At 53.4% G+C, this 19,539-nt stretch overlaps 5 protein-coding genes across 5 annotated transcripts; 3 read left to right on the top strand and 2 right to left on the bottom strand.

The window, feature by feature from the left end:
- Nucleotides 1–1,191: 1,191 nt before the first annotated feature.
- SPSK_05918 (AP endonuclease 2) lies at nucleotides 1,192–4,114 on the top strand (the record flags this gene model as incomplete). Its single annotated transcript, XM_016732626.1, has 4 exons — nucleotides 1,192–1,219; nucleotides 1,297–1,355; nucleotides 1,491–1,629; nucleotides 1,710–4,114. 4 exons carry the CDS (start codon nucleotides 1,192–1,194, stop codon nucleotides 4,112–4,114), a joined length of 2,631 nt encoding a protein of 876 aa, XP_016592270.1.
- A 710-nt stretch (nucleotides 4,115–4,824) lies between these two features.
- SPSK_06094 (uncharacterized protein) lies at nucleotides 4,825–6,735 on the bottom strand (the record flags this gene model as incomplete). Its single annotated transcript, XM_016732801.1, has 1 exon — nucleotides 4,825–6,735. One exon carries the CDS (start codon nucleotides 6,733–6,735, stop codon nucleotides 4,825–4,827), a length of 1,911 nt encoding a protein of 636 aa, XP_016592269.1.
- Nucleotides 6,736–7,336: 601 nt separating this feature from the next.
- Nucleotides 7,337–7,774, top strand: SPSK_06719 (uncharacterized protein; the record flags this gene model as incomplete). The annotated part of the gene is made up of 1 exon (XM_016733417.1): nucleotides 7,337–7,774. One exon carries the CDS (start codon nucleotides 7,337–7,339, stop codon nucleotides 7,772–7,774), a length of 438 nt encoding a protein of 145 aa, XP_016592268.1.
- A 1,271-nt stretch (nucleotides 7,775–9,045) lies between these two features.
- Nucleotides 9,046–9,922, top strand: SPSK_06524 (cytochrome c oxidase subunit 6a; the record flags this gene model as incomplete). The annotated part of the gene is made up of 4 exons (XM_016733228.1): nucleotides 9,046–9,184; nucleotides 9,288–9,312; nucleotides 9,578–9,745; nucleotides 9,877–9,922. 4 exons carry the CDS (start codon nucleotides 9,046–9,048, stop codon nucleotides 9,920–9,922), a joined length of 378 nt encoding a protein of 125 aa, XP_016592267.1.
- Nucleotides 9,923–10,890: 968 nt separating this feature from the next.
- On the bottom strand, nucleotides 10,891–13,843 carry SPSK_05913 (uncharacterized protein; the record flags this gene model as incomplete). The annotated part of the gene is made up of 2 exons (XM_016732621.1): nucleotides 10,891–11,151; nucleotides 11,225–13,843. 2 exons carry the CDS (start codon nucleotides 13,841–13,843, stop codon nucleotides 10,891–10,893), a joined length of 2,880 nt encoding a protein of 959 aa, XP_016592266.1.
- Between the last annotated feature and the right edge of the window lie 5,696 nt (nucleotides 13,844–19,539).

Below are 19,539 nucleotides of genomic sequence, written 5' to 3'. Positions count from 1 at the left end.
TTGTCCTCCAAAGTTATGAGCTTTCAGTTTCAAAGTGAATGTCTTGTCCTGTCGCTGCTTTCTCCACTTCGTGTCTTGGACATTGCTTCCCTTTTGTACAACACATGTCGTATTATGCCAAGTTGATCCACCGAGTGGTGAGAAAGGTGGGCAAAAAAGGTCGTATTGTTTCTCCAACTGTCTTCTCATCTCACTTCATATTACTTCATGTTTAAAATTACGGAGTCACTCCAGGTCATTTCACGCTCCGAATTCCATCGCGAGTCGTGCAGCAATATTCCTTGTTGTTCAAAGCATCTTCGGCAGCCAATAGTACGACAAACTCCCATCCCACACGGCCCATGCGTGCCACCCTCCACAGGCGGAGTGCAATGCCCACATGCACAACCACACCACAACAAGGAGCCTGCAGCGTACATACTCCGTAGGCGGTCGATCGGATCCGCAACTCGTCGAAAAACGCTTCTCCCTTGGCTTGCCAACCGGGTTCTAGGTCCTTTTTTGTCAGTCCCATCTCGTATTACCTCTTTGGGATCTGGGTTTATGTTTGGGTGCGCGGAGTGCGTCTTGTTTGGGGAGTTGGATGGCCCGTCTGAGCTGTCCCGTTTTGCCGCTCATTCTCACAACCGTGTGAAATGAAGTCGACAGATGGGATGACGTAAATCACGTGTGCATGGATCTGGGGTCAGCTTATGGTCTGTTTGGGAGAACGACCCCAAATTTCAGCACGTGACTTCGCGGCAAGGGGATCAAGTCCCAGTCGCGAAACGTCATTCCCTGACGGTGAAAGCTCGCCACCTTCTCGACAAGCTCTGGTGGCTACTTTCTATATACGTTCACGACTGTTGATCTCACCGACTGCCCGAAGCCTCAACACACGTAAAACACACACATACTACAGCCACCAGTTACCGTCGAGCCCCAGAGACTGCGGGCCACGCCCGCATCGTCTAGTCTCGATGGTGTCTTCGAAACCGCCGTCGCCGCCCGTCGCCGTCCACTCTCCAGTTGGCCGTTGTCTGTAACGCCTCTGCTGCCATGCGATGCTGCCAAGGCACGTTTGTCCCCATGTCTGCTTTGTTTACGGGGTCCGGGGGAAGCAGAGTTCCCTCACGTGGACACGACTCCTACCCCAGAGTGTGGTCTGCGGACCATGAGTGAACTGCCGCATCGGCTAACCGGCACCTGCAGATGACGGTGCGCATCGTCACATGGAATGGTATGGTTCACGGCTGTTGTTGGGTGTTGATGTTACCGTTACTTTGGCTTTGCGGCCTCTAACGCGCTTTTCCTCAGTCAACGGCATTCGAAATCCGTTCAAGTACTCGCCATGGAACAAGGACCGAAGCCTCAAGGTACGAAACAAAACAGCAAGCCGACTGACCGACTGTGCCTCCGTCTGACCGCCCTCGACTTGACTTCACACTCACCTCTGGCTGGCCCCTCTTCATACCATACGAGAGCCGCACCACAGACCTTTATGCTGACAGGCCCAGGCCATGTTTGACATTCTCGAGGCAGACATTGTCTGTTTCCAGGAGGTCAAGACACCCAAAGCGAGCTTGACCGACGATCTCGTGTTTGTCGACGGCTGGGACACATTCTACAGCTTCCCGCACACTCTAACAGGTGCGCCAACACCACCCTTTCCCGATCGTACCTTTCCTTTCCGCTCCGACGCACGGGTCTTACTGACAGGTGCTATGAAGGCTACTCTGGCGTGGCTGTCTACACCCGCGACAGCAAATGCGTTCCGCTGCGGGTGGAGGAGGGCGTCACGGGCGTCCTCAAGATCCCCGGCACACAAACGCGGTATGTCGACGCACAACCGGACAAACAGATTGGCGGCTACCCGACCGATAGACAACTGCGCAGGGCCGCTGTGGGCCGCGAAGTCATCGACTCGGAAGGTCGGTGCCTCATCCTCGAATTCCCTCTCTTCGTCCTCATCAACGTCTACTGCCCAGCACGCCGCAACCACGAACGCACGGGCTACCGCAACACCTTTTTGCTCGCCCTCGATGTGCGCATCCGCAACCTGGCCGCCGCCGGGAAAAACGTCGTCTTGTGCGGTGACCTGAACATCATGCGCGACCAGCTGGACACAGCCGGCATATGGGGCCACCAGGGGCAAAAAATGATGTCGGAGGCTCTAGAGTTTGACGAAAACTACATGACCATGCGGGCGCCCAAACTGCTGAGCCAGCTGCTGTTCAACAGCCGTACCGTCTCCGACACCGGCACGCCCTTTATCGACGACGCGGTGGAGACGCGGCGTCCGCCTGTGCTCTACGATACATGCCGCGAACTGCATCCCGAGCGGACGGGTATGTTTACGTGCTGGGACACGCGCAAAAACCACCGGCCGGCCAACTTTGGGTCGCGCATTGACCTCATCATGTGCAGCCCCAAGGTCATGCAGCTCGTGCAAGAAGCAGACATACAGCCGCACCTCCTTGGGTCGGATCACTGCCCGGTCTACGCTGTGCTGCAGGCGGCAATCGAGGACGGTGGTGAAGAGAAAGAGGACGACCCACACACCAAACGAAAAACCTACAGTCTCGACTATCTCAACCCGCCTGGCCGGTTCGTCGGCGGCCAGAACGTGCTGCCGCCAGACGAGGACACTGCGCTGCTGAAAACGCGTTTCCCACAGTCCGCCCGTCGCATGCCGCAGTTTTCCAATCGAAGACACATTGCGAGCATGTTCCAAAAGACACCCAAACTCCCCGCTACTGCTTCGGTTACCAGTGCTACACAAGATGCAAAGTCGTCCGTTCATCCTTCAGAAAGGAATGGCAGTGCTAGAAAAGGTCCCGCAGGGGTGCAGTCGTCTGCACCCGAGCTCCCCGCGATCCTCAAAGCAGAAGCTGTCGAGCTTGTCGAATCCGACGACGAAGATGGCGGTGCGGGGACGATTGAGGACGACGATGTGGCCGTGACGGCGGAGGAGGAGGGGGAGGACGAGGACGAGAGACCTGAATCCGTTGCAGGGCCAGCAGACTCTACGCAGCCGCTGAGCGACATACCAGCAGCGCGCGACGACGACCGAGGATCTCGGCCACCTGCACTCCATGCGAACATCGAAAACACATTATCCGCAGTCGTCTCGCCATCCCTGCCGAGTCGGCCTCTCTCCGAGACGGACAACGTCGCTGCTAACGAAAGCCAACGTGGACATGTGAGCGAGACGTCGGCTGTCCGCAGATATGACGAGCCTTCTCAGTCGACAGATCTTCCCTCTGAAGGCGAGATGGGAAGAACGCCAGCTGGGGAGAGCAGCTTGTCAGAATCCAGGCCAAGCCGAATCCAGTCGTTTTGGGGTGGTCACTCTGGTGTTCCCAAGAGTCGCGAGCAAAGGAATGACGGAGATGACGCGAATGGCTCTAGGGACTCTGGGGATTCTGGGGATTGTGGGGCTGCCTCATCGCTGCTGTCGTCAACTCCGAAACCTAAAACAACCGTACCGTTGTCACAATCGTTGACTCCGTCTCTTCTCCCGACAGGCACGTTACGTCGCAGTCTGAGTGGAACCGGCGGCTCAAACACATCGTCCGTCCGGCCGTCTTCTTCTGTTTCCGCCCGGCCGGCCAAAAAGGCCAAGACGTCCGCCTCGGCTTCCTCGGGCACCCAAATGTCCATGAACATGTTTCTCACCGCACGGCCTGCCAACAACAAGGCGAAGGAGAATGAGAAAGAGACAGAGAGAGAGAAAGGGGACCCGAACCCACCCACTGTGCTGGCCACGCCAGAGACAGAAGCTGTGCATTCTGCTCTCGACGAAGCGGCCACCACCGCTGCCGCCAACGATGACGACAACATGTGGATGACGGCCGAAGAAGTCGACGCCGCCTTCCGCAGCCTCGACGCGGCCAAGGCGTCGTGGTCGCGGCTGGGCCTCGGCCAGCGCCAGACGCCGTTGTGTGAGCACGGCGAGCCCTGCAAGACATTTGTGACCAAAAAGGCTGGCGTCAACAGCGGGCGCTCGTTCTACATGTGCGCCCGGCCGCCGGGTCCGCTGGGCAAGCGCGAAAAGGGCACGGCGTGGCAATGCACCACGTTTGTCTGGTGCCGCGACTGGCGACCGGACCGGCCCGAAGTAGAAACAAAGTAGAACCATTGTACACTACAATGATGTAAATGAAAATGCATACCGTTACATGCAAAATGATTTGTGTTTTCAAGATAATTTTATGATCGTTTTATTGAACTTATTTATGTTTCTTACTTTATGCACTTGTTTTTATCTTTTTTTAAAAAAATTAAGTAAATACGTAAAACAATATGTTTTTTCATAGAAAATCCACGGATTTGTCTCGTTAAATATAACAAAACCTGAAAATTACCATAAACTATTGCTGTTGAGAGAAGTGTTTTGTATTCATTGAATGTAGGCGGCCTAAACGACCACCGCTGAGGAACAAAATATAAACCAAAGTTGAAAATTCCAACGCCATGAGAGCTGATAATAAGATGTTAACCAAGTAGGAAATGAAACAGCGGGAATGATCAAAGTACACATGACATAACAAAACAAAGGTACTCCAATCCGTGCGTATTGTCCGATGACTGATGACATTAGACTGAAAATCGTCAAATCCGGAACAATAGAAACCCATTTCCCCCAAACAAAAGAAACATCCCACAAGTAATTAATCATAGCCACGGCTCGAAGTCGTGGAATCAAGTTGTACAGTACCGGCTGTGCTGTCAAACGGTCCATGCAAAAAGTTTACCGAAAAGAAAAAAAGAAAAAAAAGACGACAAGAAAATGAGAGCGTCGTTGAGGAGAGCGCGTGTCACGGACTATGTGGCACATTTTGTCTATGCTGATTCGCCAGCCGTTGCACGCACGACATCGCCCTTGCAGATAGGACAGGTACGCCGGCGTGTGGTTAACCAAGGGGTGCTAGAACATGTCAGCATGAGCAGCACGGCGAAAGTAGCAGATCGGGCAGTCAGGCAGGGGAGATCAAAGGGGAGATCAAATACGTACATGCAAGATTCGTGGAACTCGTGGCCACAAGGTAGGCTCATCACGCGGTCGCCGGCCACATAGTCTTCCAGGCACACCACACACTCGACCTGGAAATACCGGGACGGCGGGTGTGGTTCGGCTGGGGGAAGGGTCACGGTCACACGGCGCTCATCGCCTGGCACGCCTGTCGTCGTGCGCGAACGAGGCCGCTGTAAGAGCGGAGTCGTCAGTGTAGGCTCCAGTGTCGGCGGGCTAGGTGAGCGAGCCGGCGAGGAGAGTGGGCTGGCAACGGCAGAGCCGAGAGGCACGGCGATCGGGGCCGGTGGTGCTGCGCCCGGCGGCACGTAGATGTGGACCGGCAGCTGCTCGACGACGGCCTTTGGGGCGCGCCATGCGCGGTACCGGTAGTGGGTACGGATGAAGATCAAAATACCCGTAATGACAATGATGGCCAGGAGGGGGCTGGCAATGACAACCAGCAGCGTGTCAAGGAGGGGAAGGGTGCTCCGTGTGGGTGCAATGGTCACAAAGAGCACCTTTCCCTTGCCCTTGCCGGGAGAGCCTGTGGATGTGGGGTCGGCACCAGTGGCGGTTGACGTGGACGTGGGAATGTACTCGTCAAGCACCCACTCTCGCGGCCGGGTCTTCCAGAACCAACTGTCGTCAGCAGCATCCGTCTTTTCGGGCGCGGGCGCTGTTGTCGTTGTCTTGGTCTTGGTCTTGGTTTCAATGCCAGGAGCTTTCTTAAGGCCCGTCTCGTCGTCTTGCACGGCTTCAACCAGCGCTGTCAACAAATGGGCCGTGGTGTGTGCTGTGAACACGGACGGAATGGTGACAAACGAGGTGTCCCCACTGGCGTACATCTGGATGAGAGGCCCGCCTTTGCGGTCGTCGCCCACAATCACGCCGACGGCACCGCGCCGTTGTGCCCACATGACTTTGGCCAGAAACCCACAGCCGCCCCTCCTAAGGAGCACAATCTTTCCGGCAATCTCAGCTCCTTCCTGCAGAGACTGAATATCACTGTGGTGCGGCACCTTGCTGGCTGCTTTGTCATGACGGCCAGAGTCCTTCCAGGACACATCTTTGCGTGCTCCGCGTGGGCCATATGCCTCAGCACCCGCAGTAAAGTCGGAAGCTGTCGGCGCTGAGTCGCCTCTGACACCAGCAGCATTGACAGCTGCAGCAGCACTCGTCTCAACTTCGTCAACATCGACATCGGCACCGACTGCGGTGATGCCGTCGGCGGCCTTACGGCTGCCTTCACGGCCGGGGGTCGTGACGCCCGCCTTGGCATGGACGGTTTTGTGGAGGTTGCGGAAGTACGTTCCCGAGGAGTAGTCTTCCAGGTAATTATCCGTGCCGTCGTCAAAGAAGCCGTCGGTAGGCAATACTGGGTTACCATCGGCGGCACGCTTCCCATCCCAGCCAGGGACATCACTGCAACCGAGTTCGCCCTGGGGCTCGACGCCGTCTTCACCAAAGCCTGCGCCGATCCACAGCGCTGCGCTAAGGCCGTCTTCTGGCAGCTCGGGGCCGAAGGTGGCTGGCCGGGCCGGGAAGAACGTGCTGTTGTCCTCGGTGAGAGAGATGGCAGCGTTCGGTGGGAACAGCTGGAAACCAGGGACGCTGGAGATGTGAGGTCGGTGATTTCGAGGGGGCACGGGATAGCTGTCGGCAGCTATGGCGCGGACAATGACAAACACCGTCACCGTGCTCGCGGCCAGCGCAGAAAGGGTACGAACAAGAAGCGCCATGGTGAAGCGATATCCGCAAAAACGAAAAGGACAAGTATAATAAAAAAAGAGCGTATTTGGGTATAAAGTAAAAGCAAGAACAAAAAAAAAAGGCTTAGTGCAAGAGTGCGTATACGCAACACGAGGCTAATGAAAAATGTTGTCGAATGCGCAACTGGTGTCGCTGAGGTGTTTTGAGAACAGATCAAGATTGCTTGAAAGTCTGGTTAAGAAAACAACGAGATGCACAAGGTAGGTGTGAAAGACGAGGCAATAAGGCGCCGCAGAGATCTAGCAACAGTGTGTTAGTAGATAGATCAAAATCAACACTCAAGGCATCACTGGCAGGAAAGCAGGGCTGACAAGAGGGACCAGAACACAAGCACACAAGGTACAGCAGAACGGAGGCCCAGATATAGACCACGGGGCACAGAGTGAAATCGTATGCAGGCTCTGTCCGACCCCTCATCTCGTGCGCCGTGCCTTCCCCTCGCCATTCTCATTTCCCTTGATGTTTCCGACTTACTCTATGGAGCGCAGCGAAAGCGAACACGAGGTACGACCATCCCAGGCTTGATCAAGCCTGGCCGTGCTGCAGCTGGTGGAAGGATGTCGGTGAGCGATGTATGGGCGTCGTTCGAGCGGCGTCCACGACACAGCGAGACTCAAGTCAGGCCGGGGAGATGCCCAACACCGAGCAACGACAAAATCAGACCAGCGCTGCAGTCCCTCCCCTCCGTATCTGCAGGTGTTCGATTGCGGTCGTACTGTGGGCAATGCCCATGCACGGATCCGTCTGGGCGGCTCGCTGGTTGGCTGTGGTATCTCAAGATGCAAGAAGCTGGTCACAAATGTGCTGCGACACAACACAGCAGGACAAGGCAGCAAGCGTGATGGGAGAGGAAAGCGGTGGCGATGTGTGATGTTGGAGACAGAGGGCGAGTCGGTGAGAGGCGAGGGGAAAAGGACGGTTCCGACTGCGGAAATTGTCGTACAGGGCAAGGATGTTTGTCGCTTCGCAAGAGAGGTTGGGGAGGCAGGCGGTTGCACAAGACGGTAGCCCGATATTAAGTCGCTGCAGAGGGCACGCAACGTCTGCACGAAAACATCGGCCGTTGGACGGAAATCGTCGGTTGGACGAGGGTTTGTTTGAGAGACGACGAGAAAAAGAACGGAAGAGGCCGGTGCGGCGTTGAACGCTGCCGAAATGTACGAGCACAAGGCGACGATAAGACGTGGGGTGATGGAGGATGGCGGTGGAGAGTATCGGTCAAAGGACGCAGGCGTCGAGGCGGACGAGGCTCTTGGGCAACGCACGCAAGCGAACCACCGCGCAAGCACGACAGGGTGACTGCACTTTTGCCAAGATATCCGGTCGCAGCAGCCGCTATCAGACTAAAACGCGCGTTACCAACGGGGGCGAAGGAAGGCCGCCAAGTGGAAATATCCGTCGGACGACACGCTGAATTCGAGTGGGCTGAAAATGCAACAAGACGGAAGAAGATAAACGAAAACAAATATATGGAAAGTGGCGAGACAATATGAGACGACAACCGTTGGGATCTCGGGGACCAACAGCCCGCTAACAGCCGTGGAGAAGCACGAGAGGGCGGATGCTGCAGGGTCGCAACATAAAGCCTACGACGTGAAATGGGGAGAAAGACAAGAATAAGAAGAAGACAAAGAAAAAGAAGATCAAGACGATACAGAAAAGAGGTCAAAACGGAGTCACTAGAGAACTAGAATAGCAAGTGCAAGGTACGGAAGAAGACTCACGCGGCAGGAACGAACCTGTCAAGCAAAACGCAGGACAAGGCAGGTGCTGCGATAGATGTCGATCAAGGCACGCGAGAGGGGCACGCTGATGATAGCGCCTGAGGGATGGCTCCTTTTGGGAGCACCAGTGCGCTGGTGATGCGTCGTCAGGTGGCGCCTGAATGGTCACTTGTGCAAAACAAAGGCGTAATTGCCCAGTGGTCCCAAAACAGGCAAGAGTGGGCCCATCCAAGCGCAAGTGACGTTATTCAGATGCGATGCCCGTGGTTGGAGCGGACCGAGTGTTTTTCCGGTACCAAGCAAGACTTGGTCAGTTGGCCAATCACAACGCAGTACGGCTGGTGGGGCCGCGGTAATGGGAGTGGCCTGATTTGGCGTGCGCTTTGAGTGTGGTGCTGCTTTTGCGGGAAAAGCTTCGTCTCCCGAGAGCCGGCGGTTTTTCCCTCTTGACCTGACTTCTTACCGTCCTCGTCCATTGAAGATTGCCTCACCAGCAACGAACCACGATCCGTAACAACACCACATCGCCACTCCTTTGTATCAATCGTATCTACAATGCTCCGCGCTGCCATCGCCCGCCGCGCGGGCCCGGCTGCCCGTCGCATGTACTCGACGCCGACCACCGGTGCTGCCGGCGAGAACGCGTTCGTTCGCGAGCGCCGCGCCGTCAAGGAGCACGCCGCCCAGACGACCAGTGAGTAGCCCTGTTGCAATGGCCCATGATGCATGGACAGGAGCGTCTTCTGTCGTTGGAAGAGCGCACGTCAATGGCACAGCATCGCTAACCGTATACCTAGACCTGTGGAAGAACATCTCCATCTTGTAAGCTCCCTCTACATCCTACATTCTCGCCCTCAACATTGCCCTCTCTGTCACTCGCCCTTCCGATAACGAGCCGCCGAACCACCCGAGTGATCGAATCGCGGATCGTTTGCGAACAATACGGATCCCACCGACGTGCCCATCGCCGACATACCGCTTCCTTTAATTCGTGCTGCGCCCACGATGATTTCGACCAATCCCGCCGCTCGACCGTTCACATATCACTTCCACATTGCTTTAGCCATTACTAACCATCGGGAAACAGCGTCGCCATCCCTGCCCTGGCCGCGTCGGGCTACAACGCCTATCGCCTGTACAAGGAGCACTGGGAGCACTGGGAGCACCTCCCCCCTCTGGAGGAGCGCACCGAGTACCCATACCAGAACATCCGCACCAAGAACTTCATGTGGGGTGACGGTGACAAGACTCTGTTGTAAGTATTAAGTTGGGGGGACAAGTGAAAGATGAGAGACCAGAGGGGAGGAAGCGACCAGAGGAGCAGTCGAGACGACGGTACGGGAACGACAGTTGACCATATGAACTGACACTAACTCTCCCGTTTAGCTGGAACGAAAAGGTCAACTACCACAACAAGGACAAGGTCGCTTAAAGTTGCCGTTTGGGCTTGCTTTTAGAGTGACCAATGTAGCACTACTGTGGTACTATGTTGGCGGGAAAGAGGAAACTGACCAGGGGTGAGGAGTGTGGGAAGATGAGGGTTTTGCATAGAGTGGTGCGTTGTATTGGGTGGTCTTTGCTCAGAGCATGTTGGATGCCGTGCAAGCACACGCACAACATCACATGAAGGCCCCTACATGGACGGGTCGTTTAATATCATCAGAAAATAAATCCATACAAAGCATCTGCTAAAGACAAAGAACGCCTCGCCAAGTCTGTTGGTAAGCATTGCCCCTTTGTGAGAGGTCGGTTGGCGAGTGACGCACGACGAATACGAACGAGATAGAGTGCTCTGGTGTTCCCCAGACTGGTATATTTGCAAGCTCGTCCCGATCCCGTCCTGCACGTTAAACTCTGTACAACGCATGCCTAGGAAGATTCGTGAGTTGGTCGGATAGGACTTTGCCCTGTGACTTTCTTAATTGCAGACAGCATCGACTTCTGCTCCTACCCACTCTGATTTATGTTACCTCTGGGGAAATACCAGGATGTTTTTGTTCGTGTGAAGATGAGTTGTGTAGCGGAACACTTCACAGAGGCGTATGAAACTAGACATGGTCTCTGATACATAGGAGAGCATGAGTCGACCGGCGAAATTATATTTTATTTATAGCGAAAAACATAAGCTACCCGTTACGCATTATACTAAATCAGAGAAAACAAGGAATAGAAGGAAAACGGCGAGCAAGAACAAAGAAAATACACCACTAAAACAAAACAGAGAGTGCAAAGACTGGAGCAGAACCAATTAAGAGAACCACAAAAACAGGAAAAGAGACAGATAAAGGGGGTGACGAACAATAGGGAATCGGGCAAGTAATACGGAAAATAGAAAGAAAACAATGGTAAAGATGCACCAGGCATCCCACCTGCCACTACAGTTCACTTCGTAGCACCAGTCTACGCGCCGGTGCTGGCATTGGCTCCACGTCCAGTACAGTGCAAGGTGGATAATCTGGTCGATGCCCGTGTATGAGGTTTTCGGCTGATAGGAAGCTGTGGCCGGACTGTCATCGCAGTGGCAGGCAGCGGAACACGGGACACAGGACGTGAGAACGACTGAGCCGCTGATGTGCCAACGTCCACACTACCGGCAATATTGGCAGTAGTAGGGGCCGGCCTATTTGGCGGGCCTGGTGCCGCATGAACTGCTTGTGGCCCCTGTAGAGGATGTCAGTAACATGTCGACGCGAGTACCGTTCATTACGTTTACTAAGTGCGGATATAGACTCACCACAATAAACATGGGAAGGATGCCATTCTGGCCAACATTGAGCTCTGCGGTGCTCATTGGCCGATTGGGCTGGCCACGCAGCGACTGGGAAATGGTGGCCCGCTCAAAAGGAGATGGAGCGTGGGCCTGAGACATGGAAGGTTGAACGTCTGCTGCTTGCGTCGCTACAGACTCGTTCACTTGGGGAACCTGAGCCTTACCTCTCGCCTCGGCCTTGGCCCGGGCCTTGGCAATGGCCTCGCCCCGTTTCTGCGCTTTAGCTATGCGGGCCATCTCGCTCTCGACCGAGAGCGGCTGTTTGTTGCGGCGGGAGTACTCAGTTAGGCCCTGGGACATTTTCAAGACAAACTCGGACCCTGTGGCGGCGTCAGAGTTGGCAATCACCTCTGCTGCGTAGACGTTGAAACAGGGGACAAGAACCTCGCCGATAGGTGTGGGAATAACGCATGGCCGGCCGAGGGTCGGCGGTACCTGACCGGGCCCCGTGGGAAAGCGAGGGATCCGGGCATCGTACTGACCATTGGCATCCATGTCGTAACAAATCTCCGTCTCTTTCTTTCTCTCTTGATTTTCATGTTGAGTTTGTGTCTGCTGTGGCGATGCCTGGGCCGTGAATGATGGCTGTTGTTTGGTACGCTTTAATGGAGACGATTCATCGCCCTCGATCTCGACCACTCGAGTGTGCTTATGGGGAGACGACGTGGTCGGAGTTTGCACGTGGACAGAGACAGGAGGCAGGAACTTGATCCCAGTGCTAGGCACAGCAGTTTTCTGGGGTGCGGGGACGGCATTGAAAAGAGGAGGAGGAGGAATAGATTTCCGGCGACTAATACCGGACACAGGATGTACAGTCCCAGAAGACTGCGAGACGCGGCGGGATTGTGGACGTTTGGCTTGTTCGACGCTAGACTCAGACGTACTGGTGCTCGGCTTGGGATCTTCAAGCACAATAGAAACTCGTCGAGGCTGCTGTGATTTGGATTTGGGTGTGGGCTTGGGCTTGTTTTTGTGTACCTGGAGAGCTTGGGGAGCCTGGGGAGCCTGGGGAGTCACGGGGACCTGGGGAGCCTGGGGAGTCACGGGGACCTGGGGTTGAAGAGGCCCGACAGGATCAAAGGGAAGTGGAGGAGGTGGGAAGGGCACGGTTGTAATGTCTGCCACCGGCAGCCACGGAAAGTTCACAGAACTGCTCTCAAATGATGCCGGAGCCCACTGGGCGGGTGCCTGTAGCATGTTGGGATGCTGAACAAAGGGGATGTAATTACCATGCGAGTTTGGCTCAATTTGTGGCACAGGCGCGGAGCCGACATTACCAACATGTCCTGCACCCACCACTGCTGGCGTGGGGTTCGCCGCTGTACTGGCGAATGCCATGTCCATGGGCATATTCATGGTTGGATCCATTGTCGGCTGCGTCGTGGCGGGTGCAAAGACGTTCGTGGCGGGTGCAACAGTAAAGGGAATGTTCCATTGTGCTGCCTGAAGAACGCTGGAATCTTGGGCACTCACAAAGGGCGTATTGCTCGAGACTGCACCAAGGGCTGCCGTCTCCGCAGTTGCCGGAGGCAGATAAGCCTGCAGGTCACTGTGGCCCATGAGCGATCCGTACATGGCGATGTCACTGGGAGTGAAGTTCAGAGTGCCTGAGTTTGTAGTCGTGACCGCAACGGGCGCCTCCACCAAGCCACCAGATGAGGTGCGTGGAGACATGTGCATCTGATTCGAGGAGGCGTCCGTAATGTCCGTCACCCCAGTGGAGGACGACGTGGTTGGTGACAAGTCATTCATAGGCTGTACTATGGGAAACTGGTCGAAAAATGCCTGCATTGTTGGTACCGTCATGGGTGCCGCCACGGGCGCCGCTATGGGTGCACCACCCATATTCGCAGTGCTCATGATCATCTGTGTGGGTGTGGGAAAGGCAAAGGAAGCGGGTGCCGCGAGTGCAGTGGGCGCCGGCGTGCTTTTCGCTTCATCAATCCACATGGCGGAGTCGGACCGTTCACCTGTTTTCATAGCGGCATTCCAAGCACCGTCTTGTAGGTTGGACTGCTTCTGGCGGCGCTCAGGATAAGCGGCATCCTCGAAGGAGCTGTCTGGACCAAAGGCGCCGGCGTATGCGTTTGTTTTCATGTCAATGGACTTGGCAGGATCAGTCCACTTAGGTTGGACCTGGGGGTCAACTGCAGACGAGGAAGTGGTTGTGGTAGACCAAGAAGTTGTGGTTGGGTTGGCCGAGTTGGTCATTGTAGATGTCGATGTTGGCGACGAAGACCAAGCCGTATTCGGGATGGTATACGAAGTCGTGCCAGTTGTGGCATCCGGTGCGTTAGTGTTGATAGGCATGCTGCTGGTGTTGCTTATGTTGTTGTTTGATGCAGATGTGACAGAGGTGTCTACCGCCGTATTCTGCGGCAAGGAGGATCCGTCCGGGGGCACTACGTCGTCGTGACCAGCCGCCTGGTTGACGATGGCGACTTGGTCCGGATGAAGGGGAATCGTGTATCCCATGTTCTCTATACCGAGGCTCAGAGTGAACGCGCCTCCACCGTGCCCATCTGGCTGAAATACCCAGCCGTTGGTGTTACTGTGTTTATACTGGCCAGGGGTCACAGCCATAATGAGAAAGGTGCAAGATTTTGTATTGAATTTGTTTTCTGAAGAGAGTAGAAATGGCGTACCCGTATATAAGCTCTTTTATCGTCAGCAGGGTACAAAAGAAGGTAAAAGAGTACTGGAGAAGGAATGCAGAGAGATGAAGAGTTTGAGCAAAAAGAAAAGAAAGGAAGGCCGCAGAATATTTACCCAACTCGCGAGTGAGGGGACCACGAGTAGATATATGATATTTCGGTAGTGGAGAAGGGAATGACCAACGGGGAGGAGGGGCAGATATTGGGAAAATAAACTCACCAACTGGACGTTGAAAGGAAGAGCACGGATGCCGTACGGTAAATAACGAATTAAGTGACGAGCTACTTGACGGATGCTCAGAGTGTGGGACAGAACAAGGGAAAGTCAAGAAGTATGGTGGTCGAACTAAGATGTCGTTGATAAAGGATGACCGTACTGGGCGATACTTGACTGACAACAGAACATCAACCTTAGATGACGAGAGACTGTGCGTAGACGGAATACTATTGATGTGGTTCAGCCGCGTTGGTGTGTGTGTGTCTTCCCATCACGCTCTGTCCGCAGGGATGGGCGGTGGGCAACTGCGGCCTAATCACCAGAAGGAGGAGGAGAGAAAGAAGAAACAAGTGATCCCCTAAAATGAATAGATAACAGAGGGCTTGATCAGAGAGGGACTTATGCATAACAGAAGCGTGGGAACAGTCGACAATAAAGGGAACAGGATGTGGTAGCAAGCATTTTTTCTGCGTCAGCCGTCAATATTTATGAGAGGCAAAGGATAGAAAGGACATAAATACGACACAAGATGAAGAGCAAGCAGTGTGCGTTCCTTTCAACCAAAATGGTGCCAGCCTTGGTGACCGTGTCTCTTGATTTGGTACAAAAACCAACAAGAACCGTCATGAAACAAGAAAGCAAACGAGATAAATTTGCAATATCTGGAAAGACAATAGCTATTAGCAAGGGCGCTGTATTGCTTTGTGACCGTGATCGATTATGTTCAGCGGATGCTGTAGTAGTAGAGTTTGTGTACTCCGTAGAGCACCACGGAATAGATTTCTCGCCTTGTTGGTCCCATACTGGCGGCGGCTTACCGTGGTATGTGGGAGTTGGTCCAAAACAGGTCTACCATGAGTATCAGGGGTAGAGAAACGCAAAGGGATCACTACACGAAAGATGGAAAACGCCGCGGGAAACGCACAGAAAATCGAAAAAAAAAGACAAGGAGGGAAGGGTGGGCCGGAAGACGTGGAAAAGGGAAGTGTGACAAAAAGACCAGGAATGGCGACGGATGCACCTCGACGTGGACGTCTAGGGTCTTCCGAGGAGTTATCGGAACCTCTGGGTCACACACTCGTGTCCTGGGGTCTGAAAGAGGGAATTTGAACAAACGCGAGAAAGCACAAACGGCGTAGAGGTGCTAGAGAAGATTGAAGGAAAGGAGGAGAATGCAGGAGCGCAGAGAGACGCATAGAAAAGAGCGAAAAGGTGAAGAGGGAGGTGGTGCAAACGAGAGACGGGACTGTACGAAGACAACATTCGTCTAGACCGCTCATGGGGTGACACCTGATGATGAAGAAATGTGATATATGATTTCTGAAGCAGAGAACTCATACATAGGAAACCACATACGAGGTATCAAAAAGAAAACAAGGACAGGTCAACCAACGAGAGGACTGTGTTGCCCGAAGCAAATTAGACGCAAACAGAACAGGTAGGGTGGAGGGGCCGACGAGATGTTGATGTTGGATTTCTTCGGCGTGTCACACGGGTAGATGCACGGCTGTGCTTCGTGGCAAGAGTAAAGTAAGAGGTGAAAGCGAAGAATGTGAGCGAATGATCCGAAGCGTGTGCGATGTCAGGGGGCCAATGAAGCATTCGATGTGAGGAGACGTGGGCATTGTGAGAAATGAGACACAAAACTCGCAACAAGAAGACAACAACCCAGGGGCCAGATGGCGGGAGTATGGTGGGATGTGGAGAGGAAGACATGAGGCGAAATTCGAGCAGAAAAAATGAAGCTGAGGTTTTGCTCTTCAATGATGTCCTCTGTGTTTTGGAGGAAATAGTGAGTGGCTTTCAGCTCAGTGCCGAGCACGATTTCCTGTTCGGGAGTCTAAGGGAGGGGAGACAGCCTTCGCTCTTTCCCGTGTTAGTGGTGGGGGGAAGACAAAGTGTTTGGCAGGAACGAACTCTGGCGGGCCAGGAACGGAAAGAATAACAATAAGGTCAATCCAGCCCACAGTAACCATAGCAGACCACCTTACAGCAGGTGAAAAGTGCAAATTAGCACATTGCAGCGCAGAGATTTGCTCCGTAGGGCAGGTACGACGGTGAAATTCAGCACAAGGCACAAACATCTTGCCTTGACACAGAGGGCGGCTCTTTCCTGGACTATTATGGGGCTCTCGCATGAATAGAGGTTGCTCCAAGAGCCTGCCCAACCTTTTTCGTTTACTTCTTCTTCCTTTGCCCGCGAACAAGTCTTATCTCCAAAACACAATACTACCGACTTTTAAGCGAGAGGCACAACATACGGAAAGCTAAGAGAAGACATAAACACAACTGGTAAGTAAATTTTATCCAACCTTGACACAACGGGAGATACGATGCGGCGTTTGTACTGTACGTCGCTTCTGGGACACAGACAGCCCCCTTGCATCCTTTCGTTCCAAGATGCAGACTGGTTAATAGGTCTGCAGTCGGATTTAACTCGTGCAGAATGCAGGACACAGCGCCTTGTTCCTTTGTTACCTGGTTCTTTGACCTACCCATCGACATGTTAGTGGCATGCGGTGCTGGGCCGATGCAAGCGATACGACACAATCACGGCGCTGCATGCTAAGACCATATCCACGCGACAGGGAGTCCGCAAGTGACGCTTCTTTACAATCACCGTTAGCCCACGTTGCCGGCACTACAAGGGTTAGCACAAGGTATTACGGAGGCTCATAGAGATAAGGTTCCCATCCCATCTAACATTCTCAAACCCACTTGTGTAAACCCAGACAGTCGGACTGCTGGTACCGACAATCACTCATATCTCCTGCAACAATACATAGCCCAGAAGGGACTACGTCCCAGAAAGGATGACGTGATGGCTTTTGACCCTTTCCATTTGTGTTCTCAAGATGCACTGGAGGCGAGTACTGCATACGTACAATATGCCCCCACACTTCTGCTTATGAGCAGCGTCACTGTTGACAGCATTTTCCACTTGGACGACCGTCCGCTAACCAGTAACAAGGTATATGCAGCGCAAGACATAGCAAGAGAGGGTGCATGAGGGAAGGGGGGTTTCCGAAAGCAAATACGGGCTCCGATATGAACCAACTTTATCGATTGACTTCGTCGTCCCCCCTCTGTTTGCTTCAAGACGCTCGCAAGCTTCCCCGATTGGTCTGGACCTGGGCCACCCTCAATACTCCCCTACGAGGTCGAATAATAATCGAGCTTGCAATGACTTGCAGTGCATGCACTCACCCCTGTTTCCCATCGTGTCTCCCAGTCGTTTTATTTGCCTCCCAGCACCCGGGCAGGTATGTCCTTCAATAATTCGTATTGTGGAACCAACTGAGCTCGGAGAAAGCCTCACACACCCTCTCCAATTAGCAACTTGATAGTTTCAAGACATTTCCTAGAAAATGTACAACCGGTACTTCTGCCAAGAGACAAGTGTCATACAAAGCCCCATGCCAAACGCCTCGAGTTGCAAATACGTTAGGTCCACCGCTTGTCCTTGGGCACTGGCTCGAATAGGACTTTGTTTATATTCTTTATCTTGCCACTCGGTGGCCCCTCTGCCTGCAGGCTCCCGAAGCGTGCAAACGAAAAGTGGTCATATGAGCCTTTGTTTTTGGACAGCAAATCCATTTGACAAAAGTAGCAGCTCAAACTGTCCATCTAGTCGCAGGTGCCATCCCGTCTTCAGCGCATGCCCGGGTGTCATGCTATGTGTAGCCAGCACAGCAGTCGTCGTTGGCTTTTTTTTTTTTTTTTTTTTTTTCTAGTAAATGTCTTGGGTGGGTGGCTCCTTCACACACTCTTTGCACCTTTCATCTTCCGTTCAATCGCTGGTCTTTTTGCCTCACTTTTGCCACACGTTCTCTATTAAGTTAGACGTGCTGTGAGAGCCATCTGCAACTGCCCGCAAAGCTGAAAAGAAAAGCATAACCACGGCATATTGCATATCTAGAGGCAATTTTGCACCCCTGCAATAAAGTTCATGACTCCGGCGTCACACGCGGACGACAAAATTACAGAGTATGGCGCGCGGGGTTTCGAAGCTGGCTGATGTGCTGGCAGATGCAGGGCTCGACTAGCTGGCCATTCTTCGACTTCTCCCCGTTTGCTCTCAATGCTTCATCAGTTTAGACAACACGGCCTTGCCAAGTCGCTTTTCTCCCCTTCGCAGGTTAGTACGCACGCTCAATTTGGAAACCACCAGTGAGCGACGTCAGGACAACCTTTTCTCCACCAACACTACTTTCGCACCACCCGGGCCGAGCCTCTGCTAGTCCAGTGATTGGCAGGATAGTGTGAACAGGGGGAGGAAACAAATCACCGTTACTACACAGTGCGGCATGGATCACTAACAAACAGGGCAGGGATTATTGGTTCAAAAGAGACAAGCAGATGCCGTTGGTTTTCAGATGCCCTGGTCCAGTCCCGCGAAATGACGCTGCCTTGTTGGAGAGAGAAAACATTCGTCTCTAATACCAGTGACGGCGAGGTACTTGGCACCTTGCCCTGGCCACTCAAGATAGATCCATCCAAGTCAGCACGCAATGTGACAAACAACCGGAACACACGACCCAGACGCAGAGAGCAGAGATGCACCTATGTCTTTGCTTTCTCCCCGGCTGGATACTTTCTCGAGGCGGTCATAGAATCTGCAGTTCGACTCGCTCTAACTCTCGTTCTCGCCGCAACAGGCGGTCACCATTCCGCATACACACGCGTTGGATGACAATGGCCTTATCGGCTCATGCGATGCATTTTGTGCGACCAAACCTCTGTTTTCTCTACTTTCAAGTCTTTCTTAGTGATGCTACCTTCGGCGGAAGTGCCGTTTGAGAATCCGAGATGTGAGAGCATTCTCAAAGTCAGAGAGAGAAGAGGGAAAGCAGGACGAAAACGCAGCATTGTAGCGTTCTTTGCGTGCCTGTTTGACTGCCCTTGACAAATTTACAATTGGGCTAGCTCCGCCGTTCAAATCAACGAAGTTTTTGGTGAGGAAGCCATGCGCTTGGAACCCGCTGACCATTCTCACTTTACTTTTCTGTATAAATGGTTCATATCCAGCAACTGTCTGTGTCCTCGATCCACGCTTCTCAGACGAGCCCACACCAAATACCGATCAAAATTCTCCAACTCGCTATCCAAGACCGCATCTCCCCAAATCTGTCACCATGTGTACCGTCATCTACGTACGCGCTCAATTCCATTTGTATTACGGGCCTCACACTGGCTAACTTCGCTGTCAGCTTGACTTCAACTGTGGCCACGAGCAGTATATATTTCACAATTTCTGTGAAGATTTGATGAAGCGCGGTAAGCGGTGCTTTTCTAGGCTGTCCGAAATGCCAGAAGATGCCATCGTCAAGATTGAATACAGGTACGAAAAGCCATATGTCACCAATCCAAAACACTACTTTGCTAACCTCACGTCCTTTCCATTTACA

The sequence above is a fragment of the Sporothrix schenckii genome (genome assembly GCF_000961545.1).
Source record: "Sporothrix schenckii 1099-18 chromosome Unknown Cont38, whole genome shotgun sequence".
Lineage (NCBI taxonomy): Eukaryota > Fungi > Ascomycota > Sordariomycetes > Ophiostomatales > Ophiostomataceae > Sporothrix > Sporothrix schenckii.
Note: the sequence above shows the minus strand (reverse complement) of the source record. Positions and strands in the feature narration are given on the sequence as shown.